This window comes from Centroberyx gerrardi, chromosome 11 (genome assembly GCF_048128805.1).
Source record: "Centroberyx gerrardi isolate f3 chromosome 11, fCenGer3.hap1.cur.20231027, whole genome shotgun sequence".
NCBI classification, from domain to species: Eukaryota; Metazoa; Chordata; class Actinopteri; order Beryciformes; family Berycidae; genus Centroberyx; species Centroberyx gerrardi.
In genome coordinates this window covers 10,743,662-10,759,098 of record NC_136007.1, presented here as the reverse complement: position 1 = coordinate 10,759,098, position 15,437 = coordinate 10,743,662, and the positions used below count along the sequence as shown (strand labels likewise).

At 42.1% G+C, this 15,437-nt stretch overlaps 1 protein-coding gene across 2 annotated transcripts in view; it reads left to right on the top strand.

The window, feature by feature from the left end:
- Nucleotides 1-15,437, top strand: part of cpeb4b (cytoplasmic polyadenylation element binding protein 4b) — a 36,001-nt gene that overhangs the window by 6,225 nt on the left and 14,339 nt on the right. For both annotated transcript variants that reach the window (XM_071902774.2, XM_071902773.2), the window contains exons 3-4: nucleotides 6,183-6,273; nucleotides 13,730-13,780. In XM_071902774.2, the coding sequence (XP_071758875.1) occupies nucleotides 6,183-6,273; nucleotides 13,730-13,780 (142 nt within the window). The remainder of the gene's footprint in view (nucleotides 1-6,182; nucleotides 6,274-13,729; nucleotides 13,781-15,437) is intronic.

Genomic DNA, 15,437 nt, shown 5'->3' with positions numbered 1-15,437 from the left:
AGCTAGTAAGCCAGCACAGGATATTGTCTCAGTAAGCTATCTGGGAAATTGTTGGTTACATCTTGCTGTTTGTGTAGCTTAGAAATACTGTAGCCTAATGCCATACTGCTGTACGAAGGTGCATTATAAAACCAAACCTTCAGCTCTGCAGCGGCACCAACTGTCAAACTGTCTATTCAGTCTCTGATGTTTCCAATTGCCAGCCAAATCAAAGTGACAGATTATTAGGTGTATTTGAAGGATCAATAGCAAAATAAAAAAACGGGCATACATCAGTGATTGTCAGTGCTTTCACTAGAACGGAGAATTACGTATCTGACAAGCCACTGTGAAGCTACCACAGCAGCTTTTCAGATTAGATCAGTGTGGCCAGTGCTGTATTCATTACTGCTGTCAAAATAGGGTGAAAGACAAGTATGTCTGCATGTGCGCTCACATGCGTGCATTTACAGCGAAACTCCCCTTCTGAGTTTGAGACTGCTTTGATCTAAAGCAAATTCATCAAAACATCCCTTTTATTTGTAGAATAAAACCACAAGCCTCTTGCAAGTATAGGCCAAAAGATGATGAATCATCGTCATGTGAATGGTCAGTAGAAGTGGGGAAGTTGTTGTTTTGTAACAGTTTAGGCCTAACCGTCATATCAGCTGTTAGGCTGGTGGGGAGATGGTAGCTCTATTGTCTGTCAAGGTTGCTAAAGGCAGTGATGCACAGTGCAACCTTTTAGGGCAATTTTGATGTGCAACATGCCCGAGGAGTGCATCTTTATCATTACTGAAATTATTTAGGAACATCTTTTCACCAGGAAACATTTGAATAGACATTTGACCTTACATCTCACCATTGCTCATCTACATTGCCCCACAAATTGTATATTGCCACCCTAAAACAGTGGTTCTCTAAGTGGGCTCCTATGGTGTCATATATGGTGTTGACAGGTCATGAAGAACGGGTGCCTATAGTTTTGGTTTTCTTTTTCATTTACCAGTTAGCACAACAGGTGATTCAAGTGTCCATCTGCCTATTTGGCTGTGCTTGGCATGAGAGGGTTGGAGCTCCCACGATAAAAACAGGATCATGTTGAGGCTTACAGGTTTACTGTGAAGGAAGAAGCCTCAGTCATTCTAGGTAGCCTACATTCCCTTATTCATGACATGTACACGCATGCATGCAAACCCTCTCTCTCTCTCTCTCTGTCTCTCTCTCACTCACACACACACACACACACACACACACACTCTGAGCCATTAAGCTGCAGAAGCCCTGGGTTTCAGCCATTACCTCTGGTCCTTGTGACGTTGGTGCTAAATGAGAGAAATGTTTTTTAGACTAATGAGCGGCCTGAGCTGCGCTGGCAAGCACATGACTCTGCTGCGCATACAGCCTCATTGTGCCCTTCTCATACCCTTGACAGACGCTCTGAAACAGGAAGAAAGAGAGCGTGTGTGCATGTGTGTGTGTGCGCACACACATGTGCACGGGCCCTAATTAGGCTTTGGCCTATGTCTTCTGCACGTGTGTTTTAAACAAAGGAAGAAGAAAAAGCAGAGGCTATGTCAAAGTGTCGTATTCTGTTTAGTCTACCTGCTTACGATGTAGGAGTCAGTTCAGTCTATTCCCAAGCCATGGAAAGACTGCTGGAACCCCTGCCTCTGTTGTCCCCATTACACCACAAATACACACACATACACACACAAAATTCACCCCTACCTCCGTCGCCCCCACTGCACCACAAATGCACACACAGACACACTATTCACCCCGCCTCTGTAGCCCCATTTGCACCAGATGAAGACACACACACACACGCACACACACAATTCAGCCGCTAACACTGGGTAATAGGTTGTTTTTGACGGTAGGGGGTTATTTAATGTCATAGCAGGCCTTTGAAATACTTTGACCAGGAAGCAACATAATCACAAGTATCAAAAGCTCAACCTGCTTCCCTTTCCGGCCCTCTTTCCTTCTCTTTTTACTTTGCCTTACCTCACCGCTTGCTTTCCCTTTCTCCATTCCCTTCTTTCATCTCCAGCCGTCTCCTTCCTCCCTTCCCCTCTCTCTCTTTCTTCTCTCAGGGATGTGATTAGAAACAAACTAGACTGGAAAAAGAAGGGAAAAACCTGCAATTTTCTCTTTACAAATGAATGTGAGGTGTCCAAAAAACCCTGAAAAAAATCTCACCCTTGTAATCACAGCCCCACCCTTAGTCTTCTCCTTCATTCTCTCTTTACCTCTCTTTATTCTCCTGTTCTCCTCCCCATACTTTCCTCCACTCTTCCATTTTCCCCTGTCTTCTTCCCTTTTTCATTAACAGAGAGGTGACATGGAAGATTAATGTTGGGGTAAATCACCCACAGCTTGCTGTATTTAATCATTCCTCACTTCTCTGCATGTCATCAAAATCTGTAGGAGGTGGCCTTATCTGGGGAAGTCTAGTTAATTGTACTTATGATTAAAACCTGTTTGGAGGGACTATTGGAGAGGCAACTTTAACTATTTGGGTAGCAAGCAAAATAGTCTGTGTTTTTTTTGGTCAACCCTGTTGAAGGCTATAAGAGCCAATTTGCATTTGTTTTTTCTCTTGTTCACCAAGTGCAGCTTAAGTTTTTATTTTGTGACGTTTTTGGTGGATCATTTCAAATTCAATAATGAATTAGCCACCCGTTTAGCCTAATTCAGTTACATTTCAGGCACTGCCACGCTGCAAAATGCAAATCAATCAGTCACACAGGCGTTTATTGACAGCCATGGAGGAAATGGTAGTGTCTCACCTGTTTGTTTGTTTGTTTGTTTGTTTGTTTGGTTTAGACCAGTCTGTATCGTGCTTACTTTAGTTTTGTCAGTTTATGTGGTTATACTGGGCTACGTCTCCTTGTTGCCTCAAAAGAATTATCTAATGTAATTTATTTTATGTTTATATACCCAAGCCTTGGGTTGTGTGGAGAAGCTCTCATAGATGCACATGATGCAGGGTAAACACAACCACGGCCCTGTAAATGGTGTGTGTCTTGCCTGTGTCTTGCTTGTCTGATAGGCCCGCAGCTAATGTGTGCGTGTGTGTGTGTGTGGGGGTGTTCGTGTGTGTGTCTCTGGGTATGATGAGCGAGCACGATTGTGTGTATGTGTTTGTTTGCACGCACGCCCTGTAATCTGTCAGGGATGAGTACTTTGCTGGTCAGCTGGCCAGTTGTTGAGAGAGGAGGACGGGCAGATCTGATGATTAATCACCGTCTGCAACGCTTCAGTCCAATGCTTAGCAACTGCAGAGCGGCAGGCAGCCTTCCTGTCCGCCATACTGAGTCCTAAGTCCTCCTCAGCAACAAAATTAATTCCTATTCTTCCTGAAACTATATAATAGGCGTTGCCCTACGATATTACACCGGCCCAAATATTTCAGTACAAAGTAGATAATACCACAAGAAAGAATGATGAAACATGATGAATGCATTCAATTTTTGAAGCAGTCCTCAGTACAGAAACAGGCTAATTGCAGAAACTTATTTAGCTAACCAGCTCTTTTACTAGTTCTGTCCACATAATGCTGTAGAAATACTAAACTGTAGAAATGCAGCAGACGCCAGAAATACTGCACCTTGCAGCTAACCGTCCAGTGACAGGATAATGGAGGGGTAATGCTGCTGTCTATCTGCGTCTGTGTGTGTGTGTGTGTGTGTGTGTGTGTGTGTGTGTGTGTGTGTGTGTGTGTTTGTAGTGTTGTCCGTGTCTAGGTTATACCAACTACAGGTCTCTAGTTCCACGACCACCAGGCCTGCACTTGTTTCTGCTTCTCTTGTCTTTGCCTGGTTTATTTTACCTGAGGCTATAGCCTAAGTCCACAGAAGTTACTGAGGCGGATATGAGAAAATAGTAGACATAGTCTGGCCTATATCCCTATGTTGATATTTGTTTTGAGGGAGAGAGTGTGCATTGGGTGTGCTCTTCTACCGTGTCAAGTCTGTTTTAGTATGTTCCTCCCTTAGTCAGTGTGGGAAATGCGCACCAGCCAAATGCTGGTAAATTTTGGCTGCAGCTGGGAAGTTTGTCGATTTTACCAGCCAGTCTGCCAGACATCCAACCAGGCTCTTTTGTCTTCTAAAGACATTTTAGCTGGTGAGATAGTGGAAGTGGCTTTTGAATTTTGGAAGCCACTGTGGATAGTTGATGAAAACGTTAGTTTCCTGGCAGACCCTTGGTCACATGGTAGATCTGGTTCAGTGACACGGGTCTATTTTTCTGAACCCTTTAACATTTGACCTCTTTGGAGTTCACGATGTAACACGCAGTAAGCTATGTGCTTTTCTTCCCCATGTTGTTTTGCTTTTAGCCTGCTCTCCACAGACTTTGGCCTGTAGTTTGTTGTGTGGGTGGAACCTGGTAGTCGAATTTAAATGAGTACTCGCTAGGTAGGTTAGGCACGGATACTTTTGTTGGACAGACAGACGGGTGAATGGACAGACAGACAGACTACACTGATAGGCTACTTACTGTGGGGGATTCTCGTTGTTATCAGTCGGGCCGAGGGCAGGGCCGGTCACACGGTGTTGTTGACGGGAAGTTTTTCAGACTAGACTCTGGAACAGGACAGGGGAGGTGAATTAGACGTAGGGTTGCACAATTAATAATGTATATTATGATTTCAGATTTTCTTTTAAGTCGCTCCTCAACGCGTACTTTTATGAACAGGCTTTTGCATAATGTTTTATTCCTCTTGTTTATGCTATTTTTGCAATCTTCTGCCCTCTCTTTTAATGATTCTGTAAGGCACTGTATTTTCTGAAAAGCACTTGACTGACTCACTATATTGTTTTGAAAAGCTCTTTATAAATAATTGATTGTTATACTTGGTTGGTTTTCACAATATTATTCAAACATTTCATCACATTTAGTTTTACTGCTCTATAAGTAATCAAGATGTTAATATAAGTGTAGCAAAATCATTTTGTTTCTGAAATCATCAAGACTGATAATTGTGATTAATATTCATGCCCACACTATGTAGCAAAATAATCGTGATTCCCATTTTAGTCGTAATGTACAGGCCTAATTGAACAACAGCTTATAGCCAGTGGAACAGTCATACTGTAGGCGCTGTAGAGTGGGAGATCTCTGACGCATGGCTGAGGAATACAAGATTTTTTAAGGCATTTCTGCTTTATGAAGATAGTATGCATCGGAGAGTGGCTGCAAAAATGGAGGGGGGGAAATGAGTCAAAGGTCATGAGCTGGATTTGAGCACATGATGTTGTGAGTACATGGTATGCTTTGACTTTTAGCTCCAGTTTGCCTTCTGGCACAAATGTAAAAGAGGAACGTACACATTAGAGTGTATTTTGTTTTGGTGAGGTTGGGTTGTACGGAGCCCTTATCAGCAAGCCACTTTGAGAGTGTGTCTGTGTGTGTGTGTGTGCATGGATATGTGTTTGGGTGTGTTTGTGTGTACACATGATTGGATGTGTGTATACACATTTATGTGCGTGTGTGTATACAAACATTTCCAGTATGGTAGGTATGCCAACTTTTTTCATGGATGCCCTTGCTGTAGGTGACGTTGCTGTCAATCATAATTTGGCTCAGCTCCTACTTGGTCCGCTTCAGTGCTTGTTTTCTTATAGACTTCCATCATGCTGCCGTAGTGAATCTCTATGTTTCTGAGCTCTACCTGCATTTACACTTAACTTGACATTTAAAAGAATCAGGTTAAAACACAGCGAGAATAACTGGAAAAGCAGCCTGGCTTATGCCTAACTGTCACAACTGTTGATTGATTTTTGTTTTAATATTTAGCTTGCATTTGTCATGACTGTTCAGGCTTTTAGCTTAGGCATTGTTGTTTAAGAGTGTGAAGCAGTCAGAACTGCAAAACAATATGTTGAATGAAGATGAAAGATGACTTCGACTAAATGGAGTCTCTTCCTCTTGTGCAAGTGTGCTCTCTGGTCAGCTTGGGTTAATTGAATTAATGTAACAAAAAAAGATGTAGATAAACTTACTTGCTCCAATTAACAGTAGACAACAGTAAAAGACTGGTTGCACCAGGTGTCTCCCAGGTGTGAACAGGTGTGTAACTGTATGGATAAGAAACAGGTTGGCACGGAAACATAGTTTGTGTTCTCAGCAAATCCCTGCCCTGCTTAAAGGTAAACAGAGTTTCTCTTCTCTCTTCTCCTCTCTCTCTTTAGGAGCGCACCAGGTCATTTGACGGCTTCAACATGAACACTCTGGAGAGCTCCCTGATCGACATCATGAGGGCTGAGCAGGACACCCTGAAAGGTGAAGATGTCAGCTGTCAATCAAGAACACAAAACATTAAGCAGCCACAGAATTACATGTAGCAAACCTCTGGCCAACAGATCAGTAGTACTCTTGCGTCGTGTGAGCAGGAAAACCCTAACCCCATTGATAATTGTTAAAGACCCCCTGTTATGCTCTTTTTGGCTGTTTAAAACATTTCTCAGTGGTCTTTAAAATAAGGTTATGAATTATGTTGCAAAAAAACACACAAATCCAGGCTCTGTGGGGCCTCTCCATCCTCTCAGTTTCTCCCCTCATTAACTATGCGCTGTTCTGAGTGGGCGGGGATGCCATGATAATGAGGCGCTCTTGAAAAACAGATAAACAGAAGATACACCACATTAACCGTTACGTTATCTAGGACCTAGATAACGTAACGGTGTGCTAACCTAGATTCTAGGTTAGGTTCTAGGTTTTGCTAACCTAGATTCTAGGTTAGCACACTGCAGATTTGTTGGATACAGTCAACGGATAAAACACAAGAAAAATAAACTTACCGGTTGACCAACATATTGGTCAACATGTTGGCTCGTACTCGCTGTGTCCCCAGGGTAAATGGATGGCACAGCGTCGGGCTTCAATATAAGTTTTGTGGCAAAACCCATCTGTTTCTGTGAAAAATTTTCAAAACAGTGCTTGAAAATGGCTACTGCAAACCCGCGTTTTCTCTGGAAGTTTGGCTGGGACATTACGATTACTCCAAATAAACTGCACCCATTTCTCTCGGATTTTCCGATCCTTTGGTAATAAATGAAGGCTCACTGTTTCTCCTTTTGTGAATTTGCAGCCGAAAACAAAACACGTCTCTGCCATCGTTTTGACACCTGGCTTCTCCTCTGGCTCGCAACGCGGAAGCAGGTGCACATAATGATATGTAAAGTACCACCCCGTCTATTACAGGATTGGTTCCTTGGGTTTGTGATGTATGAAGTCCTGCCTGACTGAATCCGTTTTTTTGAGACTGTCCTTGGTACACTGCAGTTTCAAAGCAGATATGCTCAGACATGGCGTTGACTGCTTATTTTGCTCCTGATATGTCTTGTAACATTAGCAAAATACCACATGGACATGTTAACAAGGTTAAAAACTTGATTTTCATCGGAGGGGGTCTTTAATCATACTCATAATCTGGACACTTGCGGGATACAGCTAACCTACTAGCAATGCTACTATTTTACATTTTACAGTCTGTTTACAGCAGTGGCAAATACATAAAAAACTGATGCGGTTACCATCGTGACATGCTGGAAACAAAACAAAATTGACGTTTAGATTTCGTTCAGCGATGATTGAGATAAATGCGGTTTGGATGGGAATGTACGACCAGGGGACGAGTGTGTAACCCACCAGTGTATTTTTCCGGCTTAGCCCCGCCTCTCCATGTGTATCTATATCAAGCCTATGACACACAGGTAGTGACACTGCTCCTCCATTTGAGCAGGAAAGGGGAGACTGAGAAATGTCGCACCTCATCACAAACTGTCACATCCTACATCCTACATCCTATCCTCATACATACATATATATGAGGCAGCAACATTGTTGGACATTTACATTGTTAGCTCACATTACACGTTTTTAGACATGGTAGGTGTCAATTCAGTTTATTTCATTCAATTCAAAATGTCAATATAAAGTACCAAAATAATAATAGACCCGCCATTCTCAAAAGTGTCTTCATAGATTGCATATAAGAACGTTTTTATGGCAAAATATTTCCAGTTTTTGAATTCTGAAGAACATCCACATCCTGATGTAACACAATTAAATGTATATTGACTCTACACTCTCTTACATACTTGATAAAGGAGATACATGTGGATCATGGCTGTATGTCAGTGGCCAAGCACCTGGTAGGGGTGCTACCTTGCAAGGTGAGGCTGATAACCAGTCATACATTCACAGTTATTCAAAATTTAACACCTCGATTCTTAGCAGAGAAGTTTCACTTCCTCCACAGATCACACATCTAGACACTGTGCCTTCATGGAGCCTAGTCTTGGTGTTAGGATCAACAGTAATATGAATGAGAAAGGTCAGCCTGTACAGCAGTCAGTCCATGCCTCTCGCGTTTCTCTTCCTCCTCTCTCTCCCTCTCTTCCCCTCTCACTCTCTCTTTCCCTCTCTGCAACTGATACGCAAGTCTGGCAAGTCTGAGATGCTATTTAGGACGGCATGACGCCTAGGAAATCGAGAAGAAAGAAAGGCGAGCGTTGAATTTCAAAAAAGGTGAGAGAGGTGAGAAAAATTCAGACTACAACAGTGTGCCTGAATGTGGTGCATGAATATGGCCTCTTTTTCTCATGCATTTTAAGAAGGAGGCACAGAGAGAATGCAGGGATGGAGGCTTAGGCTCTGTATATTTAAGATGGGATTTGTGAGAACGATGGAAGGACTTAATTTTGGGCTCCTGCTCTCAACTCTCTCTGTGGAACTGAAGCTGTTGGCCATCATTAGTGTCTAACGATCGCAATTGCAAAGCTTCCCATTTTGAAGGATGTTAACAATCTGCTAAACACAGTGGCACTCTGTTATAAAAGTGTGGCACATTTGTGAGACAAACAAATACATGTTGCTGTTGCAGTTAGTGAGAAGTTGTGGTTGTTGAGATCTATCGGCTTCAGTTCACCAGTAAGAAAATGTTATATTTTCCACATCATGCATTAAAGAGAGAAGTAGCCTATAGAGATCGAGATATTTTGCAGCGGAAATGGGAAGCATCTGGCTTCGGTAGCAAATGGTGCTTATGATTTGATGTCGTTTGAGATTATAGATGCACTTATCAGAGGAGGAATCAATTACACCTTTCAAGAAGTGTCAGTTTGTTAGTCTGTTCATTCCTAGGTGGATATAACACCCTCTATTCCTGTTCTTTGAAGCTTTATACAGCATGTGGATCAGATGGTGTGTGTGTTGTGAACAGCTGCTTCTGGTGTGCTCCATTAGTACTGTGCATCTGTACACACATGCACACACTGTATCAGGCTGTTGTATACATTAAAGTTAAAATAGAGCAAGCATATTGATCCATTAAGCAACAGAAATAGTTATTTTGCTTTCTGGTTAACTTTTGCCTACAGTTATTTCATCATAAGGTCACATGGCCTAAGCTTAGTAATCACTCTTGAGAAGCCTTAGCATTAGCATATTGGCTGAATACCATGATAGGCCATTGCTCATGCTCAGAATAACACTTAACCTAATGGCTGCAAGCTATTGATTTTGATAGATGACAAAGGAAGCAGGTATATACTTTTTTTTTTTTTTTTTAAGGGAATAGCTGGCACTGGTTGTTATCGTTTGAGAAAGAGAATCAGCCATTGGTAATTGGTTGAGAGGGTATAATTGACATTGGTTATTGGTTGAAAGAGACAAGCAGACATTGGTGAGTATCCAGTGCTGTTTATTGGTTTAGCGGGTGTAACTGACATTGATTATTGGTAGAGAGTGTGTAGCCAATGGCTAACAGAGAGTACAGTAGCTGATACTGGTTATTGGTTGAGTGGGAGTAGCTTATAGCTTTAGCAGTTGTAGTATTGATCATTGTTTGATGTGGTATAGAGGGGTTGAAAGGCTTTGGGTGGGGCTCTGTGGCTGTGTAGGTTGTTGACTAGAGTTCAAGTTATCTTTTAGCCTCCCAGTCATATCTCTCTCCAGTTTATCAGACCAGAAGGCGTATTACTAGACGGCAACTACACCTCTTTTTTGACATGTAGCTAAATTCAGCCCAGACTTTACTGTGGATCATGGGTAATTGACGTGGAACAGATAAAACGAAGAGGACACAACAAACGATAACATGGTTAAAAAGACTAAAAACATACACATTAGGGGTGGCAGGCGGCCTGGTGGTTAGAGAGACCATCCTGTAACCAGAAGATCTCAGGTTTGATGCCTGTAACAGCCATTGTGTCCATCAACACGCTCATTGTAAGTAGCTTTGGATAAGAATGTTAGCTATATGCTTGAATTGTAAACTGTAAATGATTAAAGTTTCATCTTATCTTTTTTAGGAATACACCAATACCGTCATCAGTCATTGGTGTGATACAAGGCTGAAATGCAATAATTTTTGTCCACTGATCCCAAGCCAGTGGTCCAAGTCTGAGTACAAGAAATGGATCAACCTTGGATTCTGTACTCTAGCACATACTTATGTTCTTAAGAAGTTCTGGGAATGGCAGTGAAAAATTGGCTTTGTGCATCCATGCCTACTGACAGAGAAAATGCAATGTTTCTCTTTTAGACATTTCATTGCTACAGAAGATGAAATTTGAAAATTGTACGTTTATTTTATACTTTTCCCCCAGTCGTAATGTTTATCTAACGATTACCCGTTTAATCATAGTGAAGTGTATGTGCAGTTCTAGGTTTAACAAAAAGGGACCCAAAAAAGGGGGCAGCCAAGCAATAAAAACCAAACTAACACACACCCTGCACTGCTACAACAACAAGATGAGGGAAACTCTGAGCTGCAGACACTTAAGTATCACCTCGTATTCCTCTCAACCTGAGTCCCGCTGGGCTCAGCCGTATCCAGCTGTGCTCTAATGTTCTGCTGTCAAACCCTAGTAAGTCTTCCCTTAATATTAGAGAGGAGAAGTGGAAGGTTAGCTCGTTAGCCACGTCGGGTATCTTAACTTCGGTTCCCAGATCCGCTAGATCCAAGACGACACAATAAGTAGTCTTCTATATTGAATACCAAAAGCTGCTGCTTCATAAATAATCAAACCATGTAGGTCATTATTGAAACTTAGGAAAATGTTAGCGGTGTAAATTACAATGGCAGTTTACAAGAAGTAGGCCTACCAGAAGTAATGTTGACCTCAACTCCCTGTAGCTGATAATATGAATGTCGTTTTCATGTTACATGTTACACAAAAGTGTAGAAGTGCTATAAAGACGTATTTATTAATATTAAACCTATTCTCTGCTGCTGTTAGTCTGGGATACAGAATAGTACTGTTCCCAGATTTCATTTCACTCCACGTTTTTTTCCACTAGTGTATGCTATACCTGCCACATGTTCATTTTTCTTCTCACTAATTGACATGTATTTTCTCTTTCTTACTTCTCTGTCATCCTCTGCTTTCTTGGATTTTTTTTCTCATACCCCATACTTTACTTAGCTTACACAGGATGCATCACACAGCCTCTTTGCCTTCCATATCCTATTCTTTCTCTTGCTGTATGGTATAATACTGTTTATTCCCTGTTTTCATAATTACAGTGCAGCTTGTACAGTGCCGTGCCAATTGTAGCAGTGAGACATAGCGAGTCTTTCCCTTCTCCTTCTCAGCAAAGCAAAAAAACATAATTACAGCACATTATTCTCGTTTGAGCAGTGATTCTTCTCTAGGCCAACTGTCTCTCGCTCTCTCTTTCTCTCTCACACGCACACACGCGCGCGCACACACACACACACAATACATGCAGACAGCATGCATACACAAGACACATTTACATACACAGGAGCAGAACACAAATCTCTCATTTCAGCAGAACATATTGAACAAAGTGAGAGAGTGAGGAAGCGAGGGGAAAAGAGAGAGAGATGGAGGGAGAGAGAAAATGTCTACAGTAGAAGTGGCTTTGAATGGCTTCCAGCATTGTCCTGACTGACAGAAAGGATCCCTCTGTTCCTACTGTGTGTGTGTGTGTGTGTGTCCGTGCATGCGTACGCTTCAACTGTTACTGTACTGTAGCTGTGTGCAGCCAGCAGCATGCAAATAAGGTTCACGGAGCGGACACATGCAGCCCCGCAGACACACGGAGATGCGATGTGTGTGTACGTGTACGCCCACATGCTCCTCAAACACTGTTAAACTCTCTTAAAACCCAATATGACGGGGTTATACCGCACTGGACTTTGTGTTTGGGTGGTACACTTATCTGCATACACATTATAAAGCTAAATTACTGAGGGAGATAAACCCTCGAATTCTGTAGGGTTAGGGAGAGGAGTTGAACTTCACAGTATAATGTGGTTTGGTTGGCACATCAGATTTTAGTTGGGTGAATTTTGACGTTTGACTTTTGGTGGCCATAATGTTCAGATTGTGATGAATGTGCCTACACTGCCAGTCAAATGTTTGGACACACCGGATTGAATGTACTATGTTTTTCATTCTCTTAAAGCCATTTTGAGCTAAAGGCTTATGCTTAAATGCTTGAAATTTGTTTCTTAGACAAATATAAATAGTGAAGTTGATGCCTATGTATGAATTTCTTTCCAAAGCCTTTGCCTTTCCATCAAGGCAAAGGGCGGCTACTTTAAAGAATCTAAAATATAAGATAGTTCTGATTTGTTTAACATTTTTCTTGGTCACTGCATAATTCCATTTGTGTTATTTCATAGTTTTGATGTCTTTACTATTATTCTAAAATGTCGAAAATAGTGAAAATTATGGTGTGTCCAAACTTTTGGCTGGTAGTGTAAATGTATGGAATTTTCTATAGGCCAGTGCAGCCACGGGTGGTCCATCCCGGTCTATGAGTCCTAGTTCTGTGTTTGTGTACCACATCTACCCAGAGTGCTGTGGGGCTGAATAGGCGAGGTGTGGGGGAGGGGCCAGTAGAATTCCGTGTGACCAAGGCATCGGAATGCACCAATCGCAGGGCGGTCCGTACCCGCACAACAATGGCTGCACTATTTCAGCTCTTTATTCTCATTATCCGTCTGCAGCAAGCCAACCTAGCCTGGCCTTGCATAACTTTGAAGCTTGTTTGGCATCATAATATGTATTTGTGTGGGTGTGTGTTTGTGTGCATGCGTGCGTGCATGTGAGACGCGCCTGGCAAATGGCTCAATGTAAAATGTATGATATAGAGCTTAGAGGGAGAGGCACAGATAGGGAAATGGGGGTCGATGAGAGGGAGGGAGATGGTTGATGTCCCGCAGTTGTAAGCCCTAATGAGATTGATGTGGAAGCAACACTCAGTATGCCCATAGCTGTCATAGCCTCGTCTTTATTAACTATATTAATGAACTGTCAGAGACGGAGTGCTTCACAACGTAGTACTACTGTATGAAGCAGCTATTTCAAACCTAAACCATAGCCTGTTATTATAGAGATGTGTTTTTCAGTGTGTGCTGCATGATTTCAGAAGCACCCATCAATTAAATAAACCTCTGCACATCTAAAACAAAATAGAAACATCTAACAGATAAGCATAACATCTTTCCTGAAATACGGTGATTTTTGAGTGTCCTGGTGTTAATGACAAATTGATGAATCAACAAAGACATGCCAAATATTGGTCTGATAAATGGCCTAACTCCAATCGTAGAAAGACTGACATAGGACCGACATGTCAAAACCACTGGTGTTCTCCTTTTAATGAAGTTACAGCTGTTTATGCCTCCATGTGTCACATTTTGTTGTATGTAGGCCCCATTGTGTTAAAGATTTCTGTTCTGTGTCTCCCTGTGCAGGTCGTCTGGGGTTCCCCCATCCAGGAGGGGACAACCCTCTGCCCCTCAATGGTACGTATGGTAACCTGCCCCGCCTTTCAGAGGCCCACTAACATGATAGATTATGAATTGGAAAGGTAATAGATTAGGAATTGGAAGAGTTCATTTCCAAAATTCTGTACTGTATATCTATCATTCAATATGTAAAATATTGATGATCCAGTCTGTAAAAGTGCTATCATTTTGTCAATTAAGGTCTTAGGTTATCTACTATCCTAGAGTAGGTGTCACTTTTTTCAAATAATTGATTTCTATTCGATTTCAAATAGCTGGCTAGGCTAAAACTAGAAAGTTGTCAAAATGGATGTATTTGGCAGCTCTGTACTGTTAATAATGAACACACAACCCCTGATGGATGATGATGTAATTTTTTCCCCAGTGAAGTTGATAAATAACAACTACGAGTCACCCATTTTTAGTTACTTTGGTGACCCACAAAAATGTGGTGTTTTGCCCCGGCAAATGTGTATGTAGGTTAAACTGAGTTCCATCAGGCGCCTGGAGATAGCGGAGCGGTTCTGTCCGCCGCCTCTGGAGCCACACGTGCGCTCTTGCTAACCTTGGCTGGAATCCTACCAGAACTTTCTGTGCGATTCTGAGCCTCCCCTACACTGTGCCCTTCCCTGCTCTCCAAATGTCGAAATGAATAAAGTTACTAACAACCCCCCACCCCAATCCCCCCAAAAGTTAGTATAACCAATTTGTGTTTTTGTTGTGGTTGACCGGTCACCCAACAAATAATTTTTGTTGAGTCCTTCCCTTCCCTGTGAGTGGTCATACTGCTTTGTACCAGTGGCTTAAGCCAGTCTTTCTCAACCTGGGGCGCGCGATCATTTTAGGGTGGATTTATGGGATTGGAAAAACACATTTCTACTATACAGATTTATTAGGCCCATTATGTCTATTTTTTCAGATTTTTCTCAAATTGTTGTCTTTTTCTTGTGAAATACTGTATAGTTTTAAGCCTGACTCTGACAATCAAATGAAACAACCTGAAAAAGGAAAATCATTCGTTGTTGAACTGCATATGCAGTCTGTAATGGGGGTCGCTAGTAGGCATCACTTCGTTTTAAGGGGTCACGTGCCAGAAAGGTTGAGAACCACTGGTTTAAACTATACTAGTAGATGGAGGGAGGGAGTGATGAAAGAGAGATGTTAGGGCAGAATGATTGGATGGAGAGGAAGTAGTGTGTGTGTGTGTGGGGGGGGGGATGGAGGGATTGAAGTCAGAGTGAGATAAAGGCCTGGAGTGAGAGGATGGGGGGATGGATGGATGGATGGATGGATGGATGGAGATCAGGAAGGAGATAAAAAAGTGTCATCAGGATGAGACTAGCCATATGTCAGCGCAGTTAGGTAGCTTAACTCCTAATCTTAACGCTACGCTCTTGGTCTGTATGTTATGTTTCTTTTTTCGGGATTTTAGGGTTTTTGGACACAAAACATCCATTCATGTCTAATGAGAGATTACTGCTTTCTTGCCTTTTTTTTCTTGCTTTTTTGTGCTCTTGATCACATCCTTCTCAGCCAGTGTCTCTGAAATATACAGTATGAAGTGTCGAGCACATCGCTCTCAATTAATTCCTCAGCTGTTATTGTCGCATTATGCTGGCTCTTCGACTCCTGCCAGCATTTCCTCCTACGGTCCTGTTGCGCTGTAGAAAAGGAT